The 27,239-nt window shown below is 37.3% G+C and overlaps 1 protein-coding gene and 1 long non-coding RNA gene across 5 annotated transcripts in view; one reads left to right on the forward strand and one right to left on the reverse strand.

The window, feature by feature from the left end:
- Positions 1 to 27,239, forward strand: part of METTL25 (methyltransferase like 25) — a 294,875-nt gene that overhangs the window by 30,325 nt on the left and 237,311 nt on the right. For all 4 annotated transcript variants that reach the window (XM_043880571.1, XM_043880569.1, XM_043880568.1 and 1 more), the window contains exon 5: positions 1,337 to 1,484. In XM_043880571.1, the coding sequence (XP_043736506.1) occupies positions 1,337 to 1,484 (148 nt within the window). The remainder of the gene's footprint in view (positions 1 to 1,336; positions 1,485 to 27,239) is intronic.
- The window catches only part of LOC122679774, a 78,701-nt gene continuing 55,548 nt past the window's right edge, over positions 4,087 to 27,239 (reverse strand). The window contains exons 2-3 of the long non-coding RNA XR_006336547.1: positions 23,578 to 23,666; positions 4,087 to 4,218 (exon numbers count right to left, since the gene is read on the reverse strand). This is a non-coding gene — a long non-coding RNA (uncharacterized LOC122679774). The remainder of the gene's footprint in view (positions 4,219 to 23,577; positions 23,667 to 27,239) is intronic.

Genomic DNA, 27,239 nt, shown 5'->3' on the forward strand with positions numbered 1-27,239 from the left:
CACTGGGAAAAGCAAAATAATTGCACAACATTTCATAAAATGTGCTTTGAAGAGAATAATGATTGAAGCAACTGAATATTTTATCAGGTTGAAGCAGTGTACAGGTACAATTCTTTTCTTTAGAAAGGTTAGGCTTTAGCCCTGCCTGCAATGCAAGAAACCTGGGTTCAGTCCCTGGGTCAGGAAGATCTCCTGGAGAAGGGAATGGCTCCCCAGTCCAGTATTCTTGCCTGGAGAATCCCATGGACAGCGGAGCCTTGGAGGGCTATGGTCCATGAGTCCCAACGAGTTGGACACAACTGAAGCAACTAGGCACACACATAACTAGATTATATGAGCTAAAGTATTATTTTTTGTAAAATAACTCAAATGAAGTAGTTATATTTGTTCTTAAAATAGTTATAATGATATATTTGAGTCCCAACTTAATGTCTGTTATTTTAAATATTTATAATATCCATCATATTTATAATAACCTGATATGATAAGAACATAAAACATTTACTGAATTTTATTATGTGCCAGAAATTATACTAAGTCACTTACAAGTATTAACTTAGTAAAGTCTTGCAACAACCCATTGAGATGAGATACTATTATTGGCCTCATTTTACAGATGAGGAAATTATGGAACTGAAGAGTTAAACAGCATACTGATCGAAATTCTTTTGAGTGCGTGCCAGTGTGACCACTCAGTGTATGCATTTAAATTAGGCTTTGAGTAATTAGGAGAAACATTCCAAAGGAATTTTACATAATTCATGTTGTAAAATTAAGAGCAACATTTTTTATTTGGAATTAATATTGTCATATTTGGTGTAATGAGTGAACTAAGTAAACTTTTTTGATGTTGGAGTCGAAATACCAATTTAGCAAGGCTTAATTTCTTTTGAATTTCTCTTGTATGGCAGGTTTTATAAGTTTTGAATGGTGAAGTGCAATTTAAAAGTTGACTATTAAGATATTAATGTATCTCAAATCACAAGTTTGTCCTAGTAACACCGCCCACATTTGATTGGTCAAATCAGCCTTTATTTTGACTAGTTGTTAAGCAAATATTAATTGTAGAAGAGACCAGAGAAAAGTAAAATGGACAAGTAACCAAAAGCATTAGAAAATCAACTCAGAAGTATGTCATTTTTGGTGAAAGATCACAATCATTTTACCTATAAAGGAAATAATTATGTTATGAAAATGGGACATATGATACTTTCTAGTTAGAACTTTATCATTTTTTTAAAGCTCTGCATTCTGATAAACATATACAGTCTTCACCTGAAATGTGTTTTACCCCTCTTTTTAATTTCTAACATATTTTTTCTTGTTATCTTTTAAGGATTGTTTGATGGTAGGTCTACATACTTGTGGTGACCTTGCTCCAAACACTCTGCGAATATTCACTTCCAAGTCTGAAGTCAAAGGAGTTTGCAGTGTGGGTTGCTGCTATCACCTCTTATCTGAAGAGTTTGAAAACCCACATAAAGGTACAAAGTTCTTCATGTCTCATGATTTTATTTATTCAAACAAAATGACTGCTTTATCTCTCTCCCTCTTTTTTGTTGACAGTATTGTCATTTTGAATTACCATTTGAAATAAGATCTGATATTCTTTTTTTTTTTCATTTATTTTTATTAGTTGGAGGCTAATTACTTCACAACATTGCACTGGGTTTTGTCATACATTGATATGAATCAGCCATAGATTTACACGTATTCCCCATCCCGATCCCCCCTCCCACCTCCCTCTCCACCGGATTCCTCTGGGTCTTCCCAGTGCACCAGGCCCGAGCACTTGTCTCATGCATCCCACCTGGGCTGGTGATCTGTTTCACTATAGATAATATACATGCTGTTCTCTCGAAACATCCCACCCTCGCAGATCTGATATTCTTGAAATTTTAGAAATGTTAATCGAATGAAAATTGATGCATTGTCACTTGTGGTGTATTTTGTGATAGTGTTTTGTTTTTTTTTTAATCATAGTATGGTCTTAAAGAGTGCCAAAAACTGCAAATATGTGAAAATTTTGTGTGATACATGTTTTAGAGAACTTCTATTTAAAAATATTTGTCAGATACACATTTACTAATATAGTGAAGCTAAGTTATTTTGTCATAAATATAGAGTTGACAAGATTTGCTTTCATTTCCAAACCCTTCTCCATCTTGTAAGGCATACTGATATTTCTCCCTCACGAAAAGTTTCTTACTCTATTTTGAAATGATAAAACACTATGCTTCAAAAAGGTGGAGACTGCAGTTGCTTTAAAATAATAGTATTCAAACTATTTGCTCCTTGGGCTGAGAAGGAACCTGAGGAGTGAAGTCAGAGTGTGTTTGACAAGACTGAAAGCGCCTCCAGTCCTTCATTTAGAGCAGCTCCAGAAATTCCTCCTTTTGACCCATTTTATATGTTATATCTCTCTATTAGACATGGTATCACATTAGGTCATTATTTAGTTTATTAATATTAGCAGTTCTCTTTTCTATTAGTTTAATGAGTTATTTATCAATATCCAGTGTCCCTTGCCAGGAATTTTTAGGCCAGGAAGTTGTATCAACATGGATGGCATTCTTTGCTCTTTTTTTCAGTTATAAAACCCAGATGAGTACGAAATTTTGATTATTTTTTATTTAGTCATGTCCAGGAGGTAAAAATTATTATTGTGTACTGAAATTTGGCTGGGTGAAACAGAGGTCTTCCTTAAAACTGGCAAAAGTTTTTGTGAAGAGTGGAGTTTAAATATTTTTATGTCAGTGTTTTAAAAACTATCTTTTAGAAAAGATATGCAGATGTAAAATTGTGAATATGTAGAGATACACAGAGTGAGAGAAAGAAAGCAAATTGGCAAAAAGTTAACAATAGTTTAATTTAAATGGAAAATATGCTTGTCATATTATTATTTCCAACTTTGCTCTGAGTACACAAATTTTCAAGATAAAACTTGGGGGAAAAAGTGAACCTAAAATTTTTTGTTTACTCTATAGTATATAACCAAATATTTACATTAGTGTATAACCCTTTTTGTACCTCTTTCCTAAAAGAAATGGGGGGAAGAAAAAAAACCAAAACATTTAATGCAATCACAGTTTTACAGCTTTCAAAATATTAAATGGAAAGTGTTCTCCTGGCTCAGCAAGCATAAAATTCTATGTAGGGAAGCTCTTGTTCTTCAAGGGCTTCCTGTTCTACAGGTACAGTGAAACGGGGATTTTTTTTTTTAACAACTGGCCCAGTTGGGAGTAGATGGAGCCACTCTTTCAGTTCAGAAATACTGTCTTATAGTGTAAGAGCTTTAATTTCAGCTCCTTGCTTCCTTCTTTCACTTTAACATCATCCCCCTCCACCTGACCCCCCACCACCACCCGCCACCAAAAGGCCCTCCCCCCCCAAAGGGCTCCCCTCTGCTCTGTAGGTGGTCCATCTTAAGACTGCCATCGCCGGGCCTGCTGGACCCTTGTAGACCTTGCTGTATATCAGGCCTCAGACTTTATCTCTGCCTTCACACGATGGGGTCCTCTCTCCTGGCAGTGTGCTCTGTTCCCTGTCACACACATTTTTCCACCTCTGACTCTCCCTCTGAGATGATCCCCAGAGCTGGTTCCACTGATTTGAGATGTTTATTCCTTAATGTACATTTAAATCAACATGTCTAGTATAAGTATGCTTTATGAGTAACTTTATTTATTCTCTGACTTTTGTTGAATATGCAAAGAAATTCAGATTTAAGTGGCTATCATTATTGCATGACAACCAGGAAGTGGTATTGGTACAATTTATATCCTTTGTCTGGTTCTTCCATTTTATTCTTAAAGGGGTTGGCAGAAACCACTTGCCAGGGTAGGAAGCAGTTTAAGAGATTGACTAGTTGCTCACTAGTTGCTTCTTTGTCAGTCCATTTTATGTCACTCTTCTCTAGGCAAATAGTAATTTAATATTCTTAGTTACATTTATTTATAAAGTGTATAAACAAACATAAGAGAAGATAAATATTTTTAGAGCTAAATGAAATGATTGGGGAAAGTCCTTTGTGTTATGAGACCACTTAGGTACCTTTTCTGATACACTCTTATAAATTGTTTAGAAGTATTTATTGACCATGTATGCAAATTGAGATGAAAAAATATCTTTGAATAAGGCATGTTCACTAGAGAGGTTTTCGCAGAATCTGAAGGAAGATCGGTGCACTACATCTTCAGCTTTGCCGCTTCATTTCTGCTGTGGAAAGATTTGATAGAATGAGTATTCAGAATGTAGACACTAGTTTTTTTTTACTTTTTTATCTTCAGAACTCAGTACATTGCCTCAGACATGGTTCATGCTGATCAGTGTTTGTACAATGTGTGCTGAAGAGATACTTGAGTGCTAGTTGCCCTTGTTAACCGCATTGATAGGAGGAGTTTGGCCCCAGAACTCAGACAAGAAAAAGTGTTGGAAAGGTTTGTTAATGACTGGCTGGCAGCTACAAACTCTCATTTTCCCTGCTTGTAGGCAGAGTTAATTCATGCAAAGACCTTCCTGTCAAAAATATCTTAACCATTGGAAATCATTGAGATTGTGATCTCAGTGGCTTAAGATCTATGAACTAGACTTTAGTGGCAAAAGCTGTGAGTATTATCTTAATGTTACTTGATTCCCTCATAAATACCTGAAAAGCATGGAGGCTTGGGAGTCTTGCTTGTTAGGAAAGCAAAGAATAATCAGGAGGGAACCGGACTGAGTGATATGATGAAGCTGGTGGAGATGTATGCAAGGTGATTACCTTCAAATACTTTAAAGCAGAGAGTCTGAAAGCCAAAAGGTAGGAGGAAAATGTAGAAAAATAAGTGATAGGAAAAACAAAAGCAACCTAGGTTTATGTTGAGCTTTGCCTAGCTTTGGACTGTTGTACCTTCTCTTCTCAAAAACTGTATGGCAAAAAGTCACTCCTTTCTTTCTTTCCCACACCCCATCTTCATTTTTCTTGCCATTGCCCATAGTGAAAGGAGAGAAGATATGAACCATCTCCTGTGATTTTTATAACAGTGTTTCTCAACTCTGGTTGTCTAGCTGGATCCTTTATGACACTTTCAGTGTCTAGATGCTTGGGACCTGCTTCTGACCTTGTGAAGTATCGCTAAGAATGGGGTTTTAATATAAGCATTTTTATGAAGCACTGTAGGAATTCTTATGAACAGCATCATTGAAAACAAATATTTATTATGGTTCCTAAGAAGACGTACAGAATTTTAGAAGGTGTTCTGTAGAAATATATTCAAGGTTGTTTGTAGTTATTTTAACCTCTCCCATGCAGAGATTTAGGTGGACTCTACTCATATGCTAGTTTGCAGATCCAAACAAAAGACTGAACCCAAGAAGATCTAAGAAGGGTATAGCAAAGTCTAGACTACAGAGAATTAACCCCCCAAAAGCCCTTGAAGCATCGAGCTCAGAGTGAAAACCCAGGGAAATCAAACATACAGGCAAAAATGCACAATAAAATTAAGGGTTAGAAACTAGGCAAAATCAAGGAAGACAATCTGGAACGAGAAAAAAAGTCCAAGATAATTATATGAGCACCACGAGAAGTTTGATAGCTTAACTTTACTGATGAGTGGGTGTGTGTGTGTGAACAGCAGACTTTTTGTTCTTGACTATTTAGCAGTGACTGTTTGGAAAGATGGAATACGGATGTGGTCTCATTTTGTATGTACAGCATTCATAGTATTCCTAAAATAGAAATCTACCACTGTACAGTTTGATCATAATGTTAAGATAAACTAACTTATAGGACAAGATGTTTGCATGGGCACGGTTGGCATGTTTCCTGTCACATATTTAGGACTGGGTTCCATGGAGTGATGGACTTCCCCGATGGCTCAGATGGTAAAGCGTCTGCCTACAATGTGGGAGACCCGGGTTCAATCCCTGGGTCGCGAAGATCCCCTGGAGAAGGATATGGCAACCCACTCCAGTACTCTTGCCTGGAAAATCCCATGGACGGAAGAGCGTGGTAGGGTACAGTCCATGGGGTCACAAAGAGTCAGACATGACTGAGCGACTTCACTCACTTTTCCGTGGAGTGATGTCTTTGAATAATCAAGTACCTCATGTGTTACTCCCCTCATATCTTACACACCTGCCCCTACCCCTCTGTTTGCACAGCTGTTTTCAAGTTTGAATTGGGGCAGTATTGCCTTTGGGATGTAAATCTGAGTTATTAATAGTCCAACATAGTATAGTAGAAAAGTCTGCTAAGTACACTGCAACTTTTTGTGATGATATTGTACTATGTAAACAATATGTGTTTTACATGAATATGTTTCGCCAGTACACTGTGGTAGACCATAGAGGTGGTCTGTCATGAATGTTAATTTTCAAAATCACCTCAAAACTCTCTGAGCAATTATGAATGCCAAAGTTCTACCATATGCTTTAAAAACTGCTTTTAAATATTTATACATTATGAGCCAGTAGTTCCTAGGAGAACATGAAATAACAGAAACAGTTTTATTGCAGTGCTTTATAGAATATATATATATATATATATATATGTATATGTTTTCCCAAGTTTGACTTGTTTCAGTGTTTTGTCTTAATATTGACTATCATTATCATAATTAATTTGAAATACTGATACTATTTCTTTCCATGGAAGCTGGAGAGAGAACTTCTTTTGGTTGTTTTTCCTGTCAAGGTAGAGATATGCTGAAGAGACACTACTGGTTACCGCTTCAGATCCACATCTCTCTCCTTCTGTGTTAACTGAACTGTGACTTAGTTCGAGCATCAGTCATTAGGAAGACTGAGTGCTGCCATCACCTCAGAAATACGCGACTCTCAGTCTGAGTTAGCTACGATGCCTCCGTCTGTTTAAGAATGGGTATGAGACAGTTGTCACCAGTGAAGCATGAGGAGCGTATCTTCAAAGGGGTTTCCTGGGAAATAGTTTTTTTCTCTTAAAATTGAATACAAGACAGAAACATTGCTTTTGTTTTTCTTTCTTGCCTCTGGTCTCGGTCATCTGTATCTGTTTGTTCAGTCTAGTAATTCTACCTGCTATGCATTCTGTCAGAATTTGATCTCAGTTCTGGAACTGAGTCATTCAGGCCTGGTCTGAGGAATGAAAGGTAATTTACTTTTCCTGTAAGTTGATATGATCATATCAGAGACCTCGGAGTGCAGGATGAGTAAAGAGCCGGGACCCCCGAGAGTCATGGCAGGTGGTTTCATCGAGCTTCTTCAGTGACCCTGATAGGAGCACTTTCTGGGAGCAGCCTTTGTCGGGGAACAGGTTTTTACTTAGTCTCTCCGTGTCCTCTCAACCCAATACCGGAAGTCTGCTAGTGTCTTCAGTGCCCTCCTAATACTGCAGATCTGCAGAGTTAAATACAAATGGTGTAACCCTTGAAAGCCTATGGCTCACTTTTGTGTTTACCCTTGGGCTGAATGTGTTTCAGAGCATTAAGGTGGTCCTCCCTAGAGTCCTCCATTTACTTCTTTTTTTTTAAAAAAAAAGGAGGACTATAGATCATCTTTTAGCTGCATCTTTCAACCTGGTCCTGCCATTTCTGTATCAAATAGAAATTTGTCAAGGACATATGATACCCATCCTACTGTAAAACTATTTCTCAATTTAAGACACCAGTAGGACTTTTAAGGGAGGAGGCTAGATTCTTATATAGTCAACTTCACTGTCTTTTAGAGTTAACAACTGGTTTTCATTGGTTTAAATTTAGAAGTACTTCACCTGGAAATGTATCTGGAGGATGAAGGAAAAGTGTTGAGCATATTATTTGAAAATGTAACACACAGTTTAAAAATAAGCATATCTTGTATCTTGAGACCTTTTGGATATTCAATATATGGTATTAATATTAAAAACTTCTAAGGCAATATTAGCTAGTTAAGATTAGCTTTACACCCTGTTTTGTGTCTAATTTTAGTCCAGCAAATAACAGTGAATTAATCTTACCATTCCAGCAATGCATAAAAATTGCTATCTTTTTAGTAAAGATTTTCTGTTTCATAAATTGTGCATTTTATTAAATCTGTTTGTTTGCTTTGAGCATTTAATGCTAGAATTTTGGAGGACGTAAAGGAATAAAGTTTGGTTTCTTTTATCGAAAGAGCATTTGTTAGACTTCCATTTCCAGCCATGTGTGATTTTTCGGAGGAACTTTCCTTCTGTAGTTCAGCTAGTCCTGCCTAAATTAAAACATGTATTTCTTTTAGCATTGCTGAGTCTACAAAAATAAGGGAAATCTCCATGGATGAAGAAAAATCAAAACCAAAAGAGAGAGGAAGAAGAGTTGAAACTAGAGCAGGGAACTGTGAGTTATAAGATAGCAGACAGTGCTGTCCTCAGGCAAATGCTGGTCACGTTGGGAAAGAGAGACTGACATTGGGCCCACCTCCTCGGTGGAGCAGCTGGACCTGAAGAGCTCTTCCTAAGCCACGACCTTGAATGAGGCAAAGCGGTCTTCAGTCAGTCCATGCAGAGGTAAATTCAAATCTTTGTGGTGGAATACTTCCCAAATTCTGGCCCCTGGAATTTCTACAGTTTAAAATCTACCGAATGTAAGCTCAGAACTTTAACAAACAAACAAACAAAAAACTCTCACAAAATCTGTCTGGGTAGGTATCCTGCCTGCCCCGCCCCCCACCACATTCAACTAAAAATACTGAATATCATTAAACTTTGTTTCTTAAAGCGTTGAAATACTGGAAAGATGCATAGTATTTATCAGGTTAGTATACAGGAGACAGTAGGAGTCTACAACGATAACAGAAATGCTGAAGCTACTGTGGGTATTTGTGTACTGTGGCAAAGTTGAGCTTTGGTTTCAAAGCTCTGCAAGGAGTGGGGTGCAAATGATAAAACGTGTACTTAGGCGCACACAGAGGCACACACATAGGATGTACTCTCAGAAGTTGAGGCCATAAGGATAAGGACTAAATTTAGAGCGGCTGTAGCAGAAATATAGTAGATTGAAACATTTAAGATTACTTTGGAGGTGGCAATAATGGAGAAGGGATTTTCAAGGACTCTTATCAGGTTTCTGTTCAGAGCCACTGGGTAGGTGATGGTACAGTTTACGTTATGGAAAAAATTAAGGAAGGCCAAGTTTCAGGACAGAGTTTTGCACATGTTTAATAACTTAAGATTGCTTTATATATGAGTGATCATATTTGGACAGGTTTTATAAATACATGGAAATGGAACTATTGTAGTATAATCACATAGGATTTATTTTTGTCTTACTTTTCAGAAAATCTGTAAGGTAGTAGCTGATATTGGTTCACATGGTTCAAGGGTTTGAGGGCCAAGGTCTTTGTAGTTTTGTTGGCCTTTCACTGTGGCCACACAATGGTTGCTGCTGCTCCAGCCATTATAGTTCAGATGGAAAGAAATATGAAGATGGAAGAACTTTTCCCATCTGAGATAGCATCCTTTAAAGAAATTCCTTGGTAATTCTATCCAACAAGTTCTGCTCCTCCACTGTTCATATCTAGAAGTCTAGGTAGTCTGGGAAATGTAACCTTCTAGATGGGCATCTTACAGCTCCAAATGAAATCAAGATTCTGTGAGTAACAAAGAAGGAGAAACTAGATATTTGTAGGCATTTAGCATTCTCTGCCACTGTGTGTGAGAGTGTGTGTAGCGGGGGACAATCATGTGTGAGTATTACTGCATGAATAAGGATGCGTAAGGGCACAGCGGGTGAAAGTGATGAGTGTGGATAATGGAACAGTATGTGCATGTACCAGAGTGTAATCATCTGGGCACAGCGGGTGAAAGTGATGAGTGTGGATAATGGAACAGTATGTGCATGTACCAGAGTGTAATCATCTGTTGTCCTCTTCTTTCTTTTAATAGTAGAACTCCTCTTAGTTTTAGTAGAGCAGACGTCACCCAGCTAGAGTCCCTGACTCCCATGTGACAAATTCAAGCCAGTAGGATGTAGTCAGATAATGTGTGCAATTTATTTAAAAGGAAGCTGCTTGCTCCTCTGTTTTTCTCAGTCTTCTTACTGGCTAAGGAATAACAATAACCTTGATACTGAAGTTTGTAGCTAACTCTTTAAGCATAGCAGAGTAGCCTGACCTCTGGGCTCTGGATAACACACTCTATACCTACTACCTTGTTCTGTACTGTGACAGGAGAGAAAAGATTTCTGTCTTATTTAAAGATTTGTGTTCTGAGATCCTATCCAGTACAGGTGGATCTAAGGTCTTGTTCTGAATGCTTCTTCTTTGGTGAAATTTTACCTTAAGACTAGTTGTTATGCACTATAAATATATAGCAAGTCAACAATAATAGCAACAACAAAGGATAACAAATTTTATGTGACAGATTATATGTGAATATATACAATTTATAAATGATTTCTTAGAGGTAAGGGAAAAAAAGAGAATATGATAAGTATTAAAAGAGCTATTCCAGCTAGAAGGTGGAAAGGATTTCCTGTTAGGAAATCAGGAAGAGCTTTGCAAAGATATTAATAGTAACTTTTGAATTGAGCTTTGTAGGGTAGGATTTAGGTAGACAAAAATGTTAAGAGAGGCATTGCAAGCGTTAGGAACAAGGTGAGTTAAGGCATGGCAGGTCACTCATTGGAGATGAATAAATATTCTAGGTGGTAGCTTGATTCTTATGAAGTACAGAAGAGTGATATAAGGTGGAAAAGAAAGGCAGAGGTCAGTCCAAGAGGGCCTCATATGAAAGTCCATTTCAGAAATGAAAATTTTGAGCAAAACAGTAACATGACCAAAAGCAGAAGCTGTCAGGACCTGTGAATTTTCAACTATGAGATTCTCTGGTACCCTTCCAGTGAAACAGTGGGGAAACCAGAAATCGTGCGATCAAGGCTAGGACAACTAGTGCAGTAGAAGCATTCACCCCGAAGGAGTTAATTAGCTGCTTACATTCCTATTCAAAAGGCAAACGCCAGTCAGATGTGAGCTGACATCTGTCATCAAAGGGGCTTAGTGGAAAATTGGAGCACATGCAGCAGGAGTTTCTGATCAGGTTTTAATATATTTGTTCTTTGAAAGGTACTAGATCTCACAACACACAAATGTGTGCTCATATTTTTATTCTATTTCTATTAAATTTTTTAGAAATACTGATCACGAGCACTAAATTTCATGACCCATTAGTGGGTTGTAGCCAGTGGTGTGACAGTAAATGTTTAAATGATTTGCTCTGACCCTGTATAAAAGCTCTAATATGTCACGTTTCCTGGTATCCATGGTATAAATAACCCAGATTGGCCAGTTTCAAGCTACCACTGTTGCACTGAATGCTTGGCTGGGAAGAGATGACAGAGTCAGCTCTCTCTGGATCAACCTCACTGCACCACTGACTTTGACCCACAGTTTGAAATAAATGTAAATATATGTTTGTTTGTTTTAAGTAAGTGAATTTATTCACTTAAGCAGCAAGTCAGTCTATCTGTAAAGCCTCCCAAACAGTGTCTGGTATGCAACAAATGCTGAATATATATTTGTCAAAAGAATAAGTTCCTTTATTTAGACAAATATAAAGGAATATTTATGCCTGCCTTAGTTTATTTCTTTTTCACTGGCCAACTTTTCATATAAAGACTTCAGTTTCTCAACTGAATCTCACAGAGATTTTTCAGATTTCTAAACTTCCTACTATATCACATGTTCATTACTTAAAATTTTAAAAGAATTTTAGCATAAAATTTGAGAAAATAAAAACAAGTTATTATTAAAAAACAAATTATAAGCAATTGATTATATTTCAAAATTATTCTTTGAAGAAAAGAGATTTTCAGAAATAATTTTATTGAAGTATAGTTTATTTATAATGTAATTATTTCTGCTGTGCAGCAAAGTGATTCACTTATATATTGTTTGTTTAGTCGCTAAGTGGTTTCCAACTCTTTGCTACCCCTTAGACTGTAGCCCACCAGGCTCCTCTGTCTATGGAATTTCCCAGGCAAGAATACTGGAGTGGGTTGTCATTTCCTACTCCAATACATATATACATTATTTTTCATGTTTTTTCCATTTTGGTTTATCATAGGATATTGAATATAGTTCTTTGTGTTACATAGTAGGATCTTGTTGTTTATCTATCCTATGTATAATAGTTTGCATCTTCTAATTCCAAAATCCCAATCCTTCCCTTCTCTCACCATCCAAAAATAAAGTTTTAAAAACAAGTAATTTATAAATGATTGGTAATATTTCAAATTAATTCATTTCAATTAACTTTCTTTTAGCCTTTCTTATACATCATTACTGTTTGATCCAGAGTCTGGATATTGGGGCATGAAATTCTTTTAGCAAGTCTGACTAATTTTAAAATCAATCTGAAATTAAAATGAAGACTCTCTGAAATTATTAGAGCATAAGAACTGATTTAGTAACAACCTTGAGCATTGAGAATATCAGAGAAAATATATTCAGCATAGGATATGCTAAGATACAAGAGATACTCAGGAAACTCTGTATCCACCAACTGCCTATTTTCCTAGATACCTAGGTAGGACAGTATCCAGAAATTGACAACCCAGTGGGAAGACATATAACAAAAGACACACGTATAACAAAAGACAATGTAATAGGTGCTGTATTAGATTTGAATGCTCTGAGATCGTAATATGTAAATTCCCAAGGAAGTCCAAAAATATCCCATAGGGAGGAGAGTCTTTGATTGACTAGAGTTTTACTATTCTCTGCAGAGCTGTGGCCTTGTATAAATAAGTTTACCTTTGTGGATCATTTGTAAATTAGGAAAAAGAAAAATTAGATGATCATGAAGGTCTCATTTATGACTCTGAGAATATGATCTTATGACTTGAATATAGCTTTCCAAAATATGTCTTTTATTTAAACTGAACCTCACCTGTATTTATCACAATATTTAGAGTTAGCCCTGGTTTCTTTTCTTCTTAATTATATAGGGTTTGCATAAACAAATACTCTAGTTTCCTACTATGATTCTGCATTTGAAGGGTAATGTAGAGCTTTTGCAAATCATACTCTTAAATCTATGTCATTGTAATAACAGCCTTAAATTTTCCAAAAGCTTTATGTTAAGTAAAAGTTATCTAACAATAAATTCCTAGTTAAATGCTTATTTAAATTTTCATTTTCTTAGCTATCAATATTAACAGTTTATTAAATTTGTTTAAAATCGGTAGCCATCAAGAGATAGCTTGGCTTGAAGAAGGTATTGATCTTGTAATCTTAAGAGTGGATAAGTAGACCCCACTGTCAACTCTGTAGATTCAGGTGTTTATAACCTTTACTTACAACATCACATTACTTCTCATTGTTCAGCTGGGCTTAAGTCTAAGGGAAATTCTTGCCAATTAACATAGAGTGAATGCAGAGATTTCTAGATGTACTTGGCAGTCAGTGCATAATTACCTCACACAGACAGTTGTATCTGATCTTCAGTCAGTTGTACATTTTCTAGAGTGTTGGCTCTGATTACTTTTGCCATAGGGAATCTTCTTGCTGCCTACAAGTAGTTAGACATGGAGTTTTAATATATATTCACCTTTCTTTAATTTGCACTTCATTGTTTTTCATGACTAATAGAAAGTGGTTTTAGAAGCTCATGCAGATTATATTTATTTAGCAAAAAAACAAGTTTTCACTGTGCTCATGATAAGTAAAAGAATTTCATTAAATCTAAAATTGAAAATTAGTATATATTTACTTAAAAGAAGTACTAAAGAGAAATATATGCTTCAAACCATAAGGTAATATGAAATCAAAGTTAAGAGAAATTCTTATCAGAAAGTTTACAATCAAACTAATACAAAACAGGCTTTAAAAAAAACTAGTTTACCTTCTACCAGTTTTATATACAAATTTGGATTTGTAGTCTATATAGCAAATGATGTTGAAAAATATTTTGCTATAAATATTGTATTTGCACATTTCTTTTTTTCATATGATAAATAAATTATAAACACATTGTCTAAATTTCTTTCATCATCAGTCTGGCACAATGAGCAAAATTTTCCTAGGAATGAAGTTTACAATGTGATTCACGATATTCATATAAAGATTGTCTCATTGTCTTAATGTTTCAGATATTCCATATGTGCTCAATATAAACTATTTTATCAAGACTGGAGTCTTGAATATAGAATATATGAAGAGGAACAGAGGAAATCTATCATGCACAGTAAGATGCACCATTGAGAAGCTGCTATCACAGTGTTTGCCAGACCAGTGCAGTGTTTTCTATCAGTACTCAGACACTGCTGTTCTTATAGTCATGCATAAAAATAGCAAAGCAGGACTTCCCCGGCAGTGCAGTGATTAAGACTCTGCACTTCCAGGAGACAGGAGGCGGGCTCAATCCCTGCCCAGGGAACTAAGATCCCACATGCCACGTGGTGTGGCCAATTAAAAAAAAACTACCAAGGCAGTGGTATTTAGGCTGATTCATTAAGAAACAGTGTTTGAATGTAGATGTGACTCTGTTAAAGCAATATATTTTAATCTAGGACTGTAGTTTACATATTCCTGTGAGATTATGTTTTCAGCTACACTTTTAACCAAAGGATAGGTGAAATATTAGTATACTGATTATACAATAGAGCTACAAGTGGAGATGCTGCTGCTGCTGCTAAGTCACTTCAGTCGTGTCCGACTCTGTGCAGCCCCAGGGATGGCAGCCTACCAGGCTCCCCCGCCCCTGGGATTCTCCAGGCAAGAACACTGGAGTGTGTTGCCATTTCCTTCTCCAATGCATGAGAGTGAAAAGTGAAAGTGAAGTCGCTCAGTCATGTCTGACTCTTTGCAACCCCATGGACTGCAGCCCACCAGGCCCCTCCATCCATGGGATTTTCCAGGCAAGAGTACTGGAGTGCGGTGCCATTGCCTTCTCCGATAAGTGGAGATGAGAAACAGAAAAAAAGATGATGTAAATAGGGCTAACCTGGTGTAGTCTAGAGAGAAACAAATGAGAAATGATAAATTACCCTTTTACCATTGACTAATCAGCCACTCTCATTAGAGTATTCTCTGAAGCAAAAGACCATACATGGGATATATATCTCAGTGACTTAAACTGGAGATTCTTTTGGTGAAGGCAGAAGTAGAAGACACAGTAGAGCCTCAATTCATAGTATAGATTTGATAATTAATTAATGTGAATATCTGTTCTGCTGTGACTTTCTTCAAATGTCTTGAATTCTATTAGGTTGGTGCAAAACTAGCTGCGGTTTTGCATTGTTGAACTTTTCCTTTTGATATTGGAATACATTTTTAAATAAATGTGGCTATGTTATTCATCATTTTAATATGCATTTCTTTATTTTTTTTCTAATGACATTATTTGCTGTTTATTTTATGTTTATTTTAGACTATAGAAATTATATTAGACAAAAAGCAAATTCAAGTGATTTTTTAATCCAAGTTCAAAATGGATCATAAAGCAGCAGAGACAACTCATAAAATCAACACTTTTGGGCCCAGAAACTGCTAATGAATATACAGTGCAGTGATAGTTCAAGAAGTTTTCCAAAGGAGACGAGAGCCTTGACGATGAGGAGCATAGTGGTCAGCCATCTGAAGCTGACAGTGACCATTCGAGAGCCATTGTCAAAGCTGATCCTCTTATAACTGTGTGAGAAGTTGCTGAAGAACTCAGTGTTGACCATTCTATGGTCATTCAGCATCTGGAGCAAATTGGAAAGGTGAAAAAGCTTGGTAAGTGGGTACCTCACGAACGGACTGAAAATCAGAACTAGTCACAGTTGTGAAGTGCCATGTCTCTTAATTCTACACAACAAACCATTTCTCAATTGGATTGCAATGTGTGACGAAACGTGGATTTTATACAACAACTGGCGACAACCAGCTCCGTGGTTGGACTGAGAAGAAGCTCCAGAGCACTTCCCCAATCCAAGCTTGCACCAAAAAAGGCCATGGTTGGAGAAGGAAATGGCAGCCTACTCCGGTATTCTTGCCTGGGAAATCCCATGCACAGAGGAGCCTGATGGGCTATAGTCCATGGGGTCGCAAAAGAGTCAGACACAACTTGGCAACTCAACAATAACAACAATATTTAAGTTAAGGAGTGATCAGGTTGAACTCAATGAAATTGCTGGTGTTCAACCATTTTTCACCTACAAAACCCAGCAATGATAGCAGTTTCATATGATTCAACCTATGTATAGAATATCTTAATGGACACATAGTGTAAAATGTCATTAATATGTTACTTAATACATTAATTAATACCTATTAATTTGGTATTAAAAGTACATGGGGGGGGAAAGGTCATGGTCACTGTTGGATGGCCTGCTGCCCATCTGATCCATTACAGCTGAATCTTAGAAAAACAATTACATCTGAGAAGTGTACTTAGTAAATCGGTGCGATGCACTGAAAACTGCAATGCCTGCAGCTAGTATTGGTCAGCAGAATGGGCTCAATTCTCCACAACAATGCCTGACCACACATTGTACAACCAGTGCTTCAAAAGTTGAACAAATTGGGCTATGAAGTTTTGCCTCATCCGCCGTATTCACCTGTCCTCTTGCCAACTGACTACCACTTCTTCAAGCATCTCAGTGACTTTTTACAGGGAAAATGCTTCCACAACCAGCAAGAGGCAGAAGATGCTTTCCAAGAGTCCATCAAATCCTGAAGCACAGATTTTTATGCTACAGGATAAACAAATTTATTTTTCATTGGCAAAAATGTATTGATTGTAGTGGTTCCTATTTTGATTAATAAAGATGTGTTTAAGCCTAGTTATAATGATTTAAAATTCACAGTCCGAACCTGCAATTACGTTTGTACCAACCTAATAGGATCTTTTTCTGTACTTCCTTTGCAATTTGAAACTTAATAAGAGCTACACATAAGATTTATATTTTAAGTTACCAAATGTTTCTACCCATATTTATCCTAAGCATTTTTAAAGAGTAGATCAATTTTTAGAATTTATCCACTTTTAAGTTATCTAGTTATGCCTCATCTGATTGTACTGTTTTGAATTTATCCTTTAACTGCAAAGTGTTGATGAAAATTAGTCCATCTAAGAGATGGAAAACTTTATTTGAGCCAAACTAAAGATTATAACCAGGGAACAGCATCTTAGAAAACTCTGAGAACTGCTCCACCCATTAGAAGTCAAGGCACAGTTACATAAGTTTTTTGGAACACAGGGCTATACATTAAATGGCATATTATTGACAGTTTACACAGTCCAGATCTAAGCATCATTTTGGCCCCTTTCAAGATCAAGAAGAAATGTAATCATTTAAGGAGTTGTGTTTTCAGTGCTGGGAGAATGTTGTTCTTTATGATTGAGCAGGTATTCCTGCTGATGGGGAAGATTTGGTTGATGCATAGTGTACATACGCAATGCACAGTGTGGGGAGAGATCTGGCCAAAGGGCAGAGAAGAACTTTTTATGTTTAAATTTGTCTTGCCTTGCCATAAAATGTGAATTTTATTTCACAACAGTATGGGTCTGATTTATATAATTTAATTGTATTTATTCTTTTAGTTTTGTTTTGTTTGTTTTTTCCATTGATTTTTATTAGTTGGAGGCTAATTATTTTACAATATTGTAGTGGCGCTTGCCATACATTGACATGAATCAATCAGCCATGGATTTACATGTATTCCCCATCCCGATCCCCCCTCCCACCTCCCTCTCCACCCAATCCCTCTGGGTCTTCCCAGTGCACCAGCCCCGAGCACTTGTCTCATGCATCCAACCTGGGCTGGTGATCTGTTTCACCCTTGATAATATACATGTTTTGATGCTATTCTCTCTAAACATCCCACCCTTGCCTTCTCTCACAGAGTCCAAAAGTCTGTTCTGTACATCTGTGTCTCTTTTTCTGTTTTGCATATAGGGTTATCGTCACCATCTTTCTAAATTCCATATATATGTGTTAGTATACTGTATTGGTCTTTATCTTTCTGGCTTACTTCACTCTGTGTAATGGGCTCCAGTTTCATCCATCTCATTAGAACTGATTCAAATGAATTCTTTTTAATGGCTGAGTAATATTCCATGGTGTATATGTACCACAGCTTCCTTATCCACTCGTCTGCTGATGGACATCTAGGTTGCTTCATGTCCTGGCTATTATAAATAGTGCTGCAATGAACATTGGGGTGCACGTGTCTCTTTCAGATCTGGTTTCCTCAGTGTGTATGCCCAGAAGAGGGATTGCTGGGTCATATGGCAGTTCTATTTCCAGTTTTTTAAGAAATCTCCACACTGTTCTCCATAGCGGCTGTATTAGTTTGCATTCCCACCAACAGTGTAAGAGGGTTCCCTTTTCTCCACACCCTCTCCAGCATGTATTGCTTGTAGACTTTTGGATAGCAGCCATCCTGACTGGTGTGTAATGGTACCTCATTGTAGTTTTGATTTGCATTTCTCTGATAATGAGTGATGTTGAGCGTCTTTTCTTGTGTTTGTTAGCCATCTGTATGTCTTCTTTGGAGAAATGTCTGTTTAGTTCTTTGGCCCATTTTTTGATTGGGTCATTTATTTTTCTGGAATTGAGCTGCAGGAATTGCTTGTTTATTTTTGAGATTAATCCTTTGTCTGTTGCTTCGTTTGCTATTATTTTCTCCCAATCTGAGGGCTGTCTTTTCACCTTGTTTATAGTTTGCTTTGTTGTGCAAAAGCTTTTAAGTTTAATTAGGTCCTATTTGTGTGTTTTTGCTTTTATTTCCAATATGCTGGGAGGTGGGTCATAGAGGATCCTGCTGTGATTTATATCAGAGAGTGTTTTGCCTATGTTCTCCTCTAGGAGTTTTATAGTTTCTGGTCTTACATTTAGATCTTTAATTCATTTTGAGTTTATTTTTGTGTATGGTGTTAGAAAGTGTTCTAGTTTCATTCTTTTACAAGTGGTTGACCAGCTTTCCCAGCACCACTTGTTAAAGAGGTTGTCTTTTTTCCATTGTATATTCTTGCCTCCTTTGTCGAAGATAAGGTGTCCGTAGGTTCATGGATTTATCTCTGGGCTTTCTATTCTGTTCCATTGGTCTATATTTCTGTCTTTGTGCCAGTACCATACTGTCTTGATGACTGTGGCTTTGTAGTAGAGCCTGAAGTCAGGCAGGTTGATTCCTCCAGTTCCATTCTTCTTTCTCAAGATTACTTTGGCTATTCGAGGTTTTTTGTATTTCCATACAAATTGTGAAATTATTTGTTCTAGTTCTGTGAAAAATACCGTTGGTAGCTTGATAGGGATTGCATTGAATCTATAGATTGCTTTGGGTAGTATAGTCATTTTGACAATATTGATTCTTCCAATCCATGAACATGGTATGTTTCTCCATCTGTTTGTGTCCTCTTTGATTTCTTTCATCAGTGTTTTATAGTTTTCTATGTATAGGTCTTTTGTTTCTTTAGGTAGATATACTCCTAAGTATTTTATTCTTTTTGTTGCAATGGAGAATGGTATTGTTTCCTTAATTTCTCTTTCTGTTTTCTATTCAATCAACTGGTAAGATATGAATACTTCAGAAGTCTTAGCAGTTCAGTATAGTTTTAATATACCTTTTACCCTTAGATAATGTTTTGAATGTCATAAGAAAAACATCAAGTGTAACTCAAAGGTTTTTGGTCTGAAACAATGGGAAAATGGAGTTAATTAGTGACCTGAATATGACTGCTGAAAGAGTAGAATTGAGAAGAAAGTTGTTCAGTTTTGAACAATTGAGTTTGACGTTTGTTTTAAAAATACAAGTGTGGAGGTTATATTATCAGTTGGATAGATAATTCTGGGTTTCTGAGGACAAATCTGGGTTTAAGATAAATCTCTGAATTACTAACATACAGATAGTAAGTTTGAGTGATATCACTTAGGGAGTAGAGATCTTAAAAAAAAAATACAGGGATTAAACCTAGAAACATTCTTTAAAGTTCAAAGTACTTTCCAAAAGGAATTTGGGAAAACTAGGAGGACCTGTGAAGTGATCTAATAAGAAAGAGCAGTACAATATTGTTCTTTTACTTAGCAGTGTATTTTGGGCTTCCCTTGTGGCTCAGCTGTTAAAGAATCCACCTGCAATGTGGGTGACTTGGGTTCGATCTCTGGTTGGGAAGATCCCTGTGGAGAAGGGAAAGGTTACCCACTCCAGTATTGTGGCCTGGAGAATTCTATGGACTGTATAGTCCATGGGGTCACAAAGAGTCAGACATGACTGAGTGACTTTCACTTTCATTGTTAACATATATAGATTTACTAAATTTGTTTAATAAAGACAAAGTATTCCTTGGAATCAATGTACCGCATTCTATTTCACTTTTCCTGTATTGGTGACATATGTTTTATAATTTTCTCCTCTAACTATAAATTTTGATTTATCCGGTTCCATAGTCTATCTTCCCTGGTGGCTCCGTCAGTAAAGAGTCTGCCTATAATGCGGGAGACCTGGATTCAATCCCTGGGTCGGGAAGGTGCCCTGGAGAAGGAAATGGCAACCCTCCAGTAGTCTTGGCTGGAGAATTCCATGGACAAAGGAGCCTGGTGGGCTACAGTCCATACGGTCACAAAGAGTTGGACACAACTGAGTGACTTAACTTTCACTTTCTTTCACTTTCACAATCTATCTGGGTTTATTTTTGTTTATGATTTGCAAAATGGTTCTATTTTTTCTAAATTCTATTTATTGAATAATCCTTGCTTTTGCGCATTGATATGAAATGACACCTTTCTCAGATAGTGCATTGTTAGGTTATCTTTTCTTTTAGTCTGTTGGTTCCTATAATAAAACTATACTGTTTTAATTTCTGTAGTTTATTTGAACCTTTGAAATTTGGTAGAGCAAGTCCTTCAAAGTTCTTAGTTTTCAAAATTTTCTTAACTCATGCATTTTTCTCTTTCAAATGAGTTTTATTTATTTACTTTTAAAAGAGTGACCATTTTATTTCATTGTTCGGTGTAAGACATACAAATGCAGTTTTATATTTTTTAAAAACCAGATACAGGGTTATTGAGTGGGTTTCCTCAAAGAGATTTCTGTCAGGAAAGGCTTACTGACTGCATCTCATTTGTTGTCTGAACTCAGTAATGGAAGCCAGGATATTCCGTGCACATTTGGGTGAACAGTACTGGATACAGAAGTCAAGCAATAAGGCTTTGTTTCATGTTTTGCTACAGTTCTTTCTAATATTTCCTGTGTGGCTGGGGAAAGGATACACCATCTTTCAGAGAAGAAAATGATTAATATAAAAATGCTTATTTAATATTAACAGTGGAACTATTTTAAAATTTGATAATGGAATATTTTACTTATCCAGAGATCCTGGAAAGAGGAAAATTGCAATTCTGATCACATCAACGATTTAATAAGGCTTAGGTAGAAAAGTTTGCTTGAGTCAGTCATTTGGGATTAAAGTTTATGTGATTTATAGTGCAAATTCATAGAAAAGTTGTAAAATGTTTTGTGTTTAGAAAGAATGATTTTTAGATTATCTCATTTCCTTCCTAATGTTTAGATCATAATATACATTGTTGGCCAGGTTCAAAGTAAAAGCTGATTTTGATGATTTGTGTGTCAAATGAGTTTTAGAATCAGATTGTTAAAATCCATTTTAAAAAAGCTGTTGGGATTTTTATTGACATACAGTGAATTTATAGATTATTGTGGGGATAAATTATGTCTTTGATATGTTTTTCCTGTTGTAACAAATTATCTTTTCATTTATTTGGTGGTGGTTTCAGATATTTTTGTTAATCTTGCCCATTTTAGTTAGTTTATTCATAAAGATTTTGTTGGGTTTTTTCCTTTGATATAAGAAACATTTATTGGGTGGCCTGATACATGCTAGTTACTGTTTTAGGGACCAATGATATAAGATTAAACAAAACAAAGCCCCTGCCCTCATTAAGTTTACATTCTGATAAGAAGGCATCAGAGTCTTCCCTCATAGAGCAGTGGATAGGAATCTGCCTGCCAGTGCAGGAGACATGGGTTCCTTCCTTGGTCCAGGAAGATTCCACATGCATGGGGCAGGAAAAGCTGTGCACCACAACCACTGAAGCCCGCATGTCCTAGGGCACACAGACCGCAACGCTGAGCGTGTGTCTCAACTACTGAAGCCCACATGCCCGAGAGCCTGTGCTCTGCAACGAGGAACCGCTGCAATGAGAAGCCTGTGCACCCCAAGGAAGAGGAGCCCTCCGCTCCCTGCAACTGGAGGAATCCCACCCAAAGACAATGAAGACCCAGCACAGCCAAAAATAAATTAATTTTTTGAAAGAAGGTATCAGGCAATAGAAAAATAAGTAAGTGGATACATAATGTCAGGTTATAAACAGGAGAACAACTAAACAGGGAGAAGAGGACAAGATATGTGAAGAGCAAAGCAAAATCTTTCAAAAATCAGTTTATAATGTAAGTTGAGATTATTAATTTAGGGGACAAAAATTTATGTCTCTAACAGCATAATGCCTGTTTATTTTTTTCTGGATAAAATTATATGTCAAATTTCATTTAAGTCTAAAGAAACCTTAAGAGCATGTATTTTCAGTGAGGGCATGCAGATAATCTTGATTCATCTATGTAATTCTGTTGATTTAGTGCAACAAAGTTCTATAATAGGCACTAGAGGGTATAAGATAAGTGAGAGTCTGTCTTTCCCCTTTGGGAGCTCATGATACAGTGGGGAATTCAGAAACAATTACATAGAACTTTCATGCATATCTGAGAGTGATGTATTCATGATCTATATATCTTAATCAACTACAGATATGAATTATTGATAAAATGAATAAAAGAAGTAATGAATGATGGATGTATAAACCAAATGCTATTAAGACTAGAAGAGAGAGTAATTTTTCATAACCCCGGGATAAAGGAAAGCTTTCTAAAAAAGGTGGCATCCAGTTTTCATTTAGAAAAATGAAAAAACAAATCCGAGCCAGATTATGAGAGCCTTTGACGATATACTGAAGCCTCAGAATGTTATTCAGTGGAAGGCAAAGTATACTTAGTTCCATAAAACTATTTTTGAGTGTTTGTTGCCAAATAATTGCATTCATTCGTTTATATTTCTGAAAAATAGGAGGTGACAACAAGTCACTAGGACTTTTCAGAGATAAAACCAACTGACATGGTTACCAATGGTAGGGAAACAGGGTGGAGTGGTGGTGAGGGTGGCCGTGAAGGCTAAAGATGATGGCAAGGTTTTAGGTTATATCGTGATGGTTGTTGAGTCGCTCAGTCGTGTCTGACTCTTTACGCCCCATGGACTATGGCACGCCAGGCTTCCTTGTCTTTCACTATCTCCCAGAGTTTGCTCAAACTCATGTCCGTTGAGTTGATGATAGCATGATTACATAATGACATATTATTATTGGGGAAGAACAGATTTGTAGGCTTAGGAAGTGAGTTTATTTTTGCATATTTTTAGTCTTAGAAATATTCAGCAGATAACTTTAAAATGTCTTATCTCCTGGAGATAACGTGGGAATTAAATTTAAAGGAGTACATGTAATTGCCCAGAAATGAGTGAGGCAAGGGTTGCCAGCAACCACCAGAAGCTAGGAAGAGGCAAGGAGAGATTCTTTGCAAGAGCATTCACAGTGAGCATGCCCCAAGTGATACCTTGATTTCAGACCTCTAGTTTCCAGAACTGTGAGAGAACACATTTCTTTTGTCAGCCACCCAGTGTGTTGTCATTTGTTACGGCAGCCCTGGGAAAGTAATAACAGGAATGATCAGCATGTATTGAGAGAGATATGGACAAAATTGCCTCGGGGAAGAGTATAGATAGATTCAGACTAATTTTAGGCAATTTTGACAGACCAAATTTTACTTTAAAAAGCAGTTAAGACCAGGCAAATGTGATACTTTTTATCATACCATACAAAAATTTTAGTACCTGTTGTATTCTACCTAGCCATTTCATTCATTTGTTTACCAGCTGAAGGCATGTGAGTTTTTGAGCCTTTAGTCAAAGAAAGCATAAAAGGGGCATGGAGAGTAGGAGGATTAACCATTAGGAACATTTAATAGAAAATAATAAGGTGCCAAGGGGCTATGAAGAGTATGAGGCCACAGATAAGAGAGAATGAGATCATAGAAGCCAAGTGAAGAGAATGTTTTAAGGAAGGAACATCAGGAAAATCTGAAAATCTGCAGTAAGAAAAATACGCATTGGGTTTGGTCTCATAGATGCTGGTGGTGGTGGAAACAAGGGCCGTTTGAGTGGCATGTGTCGATGTATAGATTTCAGAAAGATACTGTTACTCTTAATGTAGGGGAAGGACAGAAAGAAAGGGAAAGAGAATTTGCTAGTAGGTATTGCAGTTACCCAGTTAAGAGCTAATGAAGATTGAAAATGAAAAGGAGATATAATTAAGAGAATGAGTATATAAGAACTTGGGGATTAAAAGAGAGAATAATAATAAAAAAATGGTTCTATAATTCAAACTTGTGTCACTAGCTGGATGATAATATTATTAACACAAAAAGGAAGAACTAGTAGAATATCTAGACGATAAGATTAATGCATTTCTAAAGCTAGAAAAGACTAAGAAATGGAATAGAAAGAAAAAACAAGAAACTTCATCCCCTCCAAAATTAAAGATAGCATGAAAGTGATCCTCAAGGAAAGCAACTTGATTTCACTGCTTTGTTTGTTTGTTCTGTTGCCCAGTCATGCCCAACTCCTTGCCACCCCGTGAACTGCAGCATACAGGCCTCTGTCCTGTAAGTTTACCCAAGCTCATGTTCATTGCATCAGTGATGCCATCCAGCCATCTCATTCTCTGACACTCTCTTCTCTTTCTGCCCTCAGTCTTTCCCAGCATCAGGGACTTTTCCAATGAGTCAGCTGTTCACTGATAAGGAAGTTTAATGCCCAGTTTGACTAGACTGGATTATAAGTATATGAACACAGTTAAATAGGAAACCAAGACATAACAATAGAAATGGTGAACACTGTGAGTTGTATTCAAGACATAGAAGGGAGCCTCATTCTTCACTGCAGTCAGAATGAAGCTGATGAAACAGATTCCAAAGATAATAGTGAATTTGTATATGAAAGGCTTTGTTTGACTTTGAGGGTGTCCCTCCTCCATGTCAGCTTTTTGCTCTTGCTCTGTTAGGAAATGAACAAAGCTGTGAGGCTACTCTGACCTCAATCACAGAACAAACTGTGATACAGATTCAGAAAACCTCAAGGTGATTACACAACCGCTGGGTGTCCAGAGGAGTGAGTCTCTCCTGTGGTGTCATATAACCCTGAACCAAGGCTGGCCATTCCTGTAAACTGCGTGACAAGTTCAGAGGTGTTTTGGCTGGAGGTTTGGGGAGCCACGTGCTTGGAATGAGACTGCCCGTCTGCTGTCCTTCACACTGTCAGAGAGGTTTGGAGGGGGAACTTACTTAAGCGTACGGTAAGGGTGGCCTTCTGTAGGCCTTCATTGTGGGGGCAAAGAAAAGTTTGATGAGCCCTAAAGAAGACAGTGACCCTCTTCCGCCCTCATCACATTCACCAGCACGAGTGAGGAACATGCTTGCCGTCTTTCAGCCCCTGTCTCTCCAGTGACTGCCCCGCGTGCTCCGAGTGTGACTGCTTCCCTGCCGGCTGCCACACCGCATCATCTGAAATCCAGAGGAACCCCAGTCCTCTGTAACCCTCTGCGTCTCCCCTTCACCACCGTGCACCTTGGCAAGCCCAGAGCTCTGTGTTTCCCTGGAGAATTCCCTTCCCTGCCCCCCCAACACACTCCCAGCCTCACCACTGTCTCTCGGCATGGTCAGGCCTAACCCCATCTGCCTTTGATCCCCATTCCTGTCAGTCCTCACCAGAAACCCGGCCTCACAATTCATTCCTGATTTCCAGGATTCTCACCAAATGTATATACGTCCTTTGTTCTGCCTTGCCTTCTACCTCTCCTCAATTCCAAAATGTTCTTGAATTAGGTCATTCATTACCAAAATTGCCTTTATGCGCAGTCTATTCTCTGAAGATCCCTTCACTGTCTAATCAGAACGGAGCTCTTCCCTGAGGAAGCACTCTTGCCGTACTCATCAAGCAGGGCATTTTCTCTCTCAGTTCCCTGGTATGAGGTGATGGGCTGCTTTGTTGCTGCTTCAAGACTGTATTCATCATCTAATGCTGTTTGAGAGATCACCACAAAACTGAATGACTTAGAGACAGAATAAATTTTATTATATCTTATTACAGTTTCTGTGGGTTAAGAATTGGAGACTAACTTGGGCATGAATTTCTTATATTAGAGTTTTTTTCCTGAAAATAATATATCCCTTCCATTGTAATACATTTTCTAGAAATACTCTTCTCATTTCAGTCTGATGTTAAGTAGTAATTTTAGCTTATTATTGGTGGAGGAAATGTCTACCTATTTTCAGGCAAGTAGACATGCTTTTTTCCTGGCAGCATAAGGCAAATTGCAGAGCAGAGACGGTACACTAATTATACTTTTCATTACAAATCCATTGCTTGTTTCTTAAGTGGAATTCTTCTTCTGTTTTGTAGCAAGCTGACTTTCATCTTCTCTTTTCCATTCTTACAAGTTTGTTTTATAGGTATTTGGTTGGAGTGTTAGAAATTGAAAAATTACTAGTTAATAATTTTTAAATTGTATAATATTCTGGTATTACATTTTTGGAAATTAACTATGTCTTGTTGGAGCTCTGTTTGTTTGCTTTTCATTAAGTCTTCCCAACAAATATTTTCATGACTTGTCTCCTCATGTAAGTCTCTGCTCAAATACACATTCTCAAAGAAGACTCCTGTATTAATTAGAACAGATGGATTCAACTAGTGTGTCATGGATGCTACATGGGCGTTCCTGTGATATTGCTTCCTTCATCCCATGGGTTTTGGCTCAACACAGTTGTCATCATCTGTTTATTCCACTGTGACTTACAAAATCCACCATATTCTCTGAGTGCTGAGCTACAAAAAAAAGTTTGGGAAACACTGAATTAAGATAAAGATTTAGATGCTGCTGCTGCTGCTAAGTCACTTCAGTCGTGTCTGACTCTGTGTGACCCCCTAGACAGCAGCCTATGAGGCTCCCCCATCCCTGGGATTCTCCAGGCAAGAACACTGGAGTGGGTTGCCATTTCCTTCTCCAGTGCATGAAAGTGAAAAGTGAAAGTGAAGTCTATCAGTCGTGTCCGACTCTGTGCGACCCCATGGACTGCAGCCTACCAGGCTCCTCCGTCCATGGGATTTAGATGCTAGATAAGTTCAAACCCAAAATAGCAGTCACTTCAACAAAACAGATGGA

Source organism: Cervus elaphus, chromosome 3 (genome assembly GCF_910594005.1).
Source record: "Cervus elaphus chromosome 3, mCerEla1.1, whole genome shotgun sequence".
NCBI classification, from domain to species: Eukaryota; Metazoa; Chordata; class Mammalia; order Artiodactyla; family Cervidae; genus Cervus; species Cervus elaphus.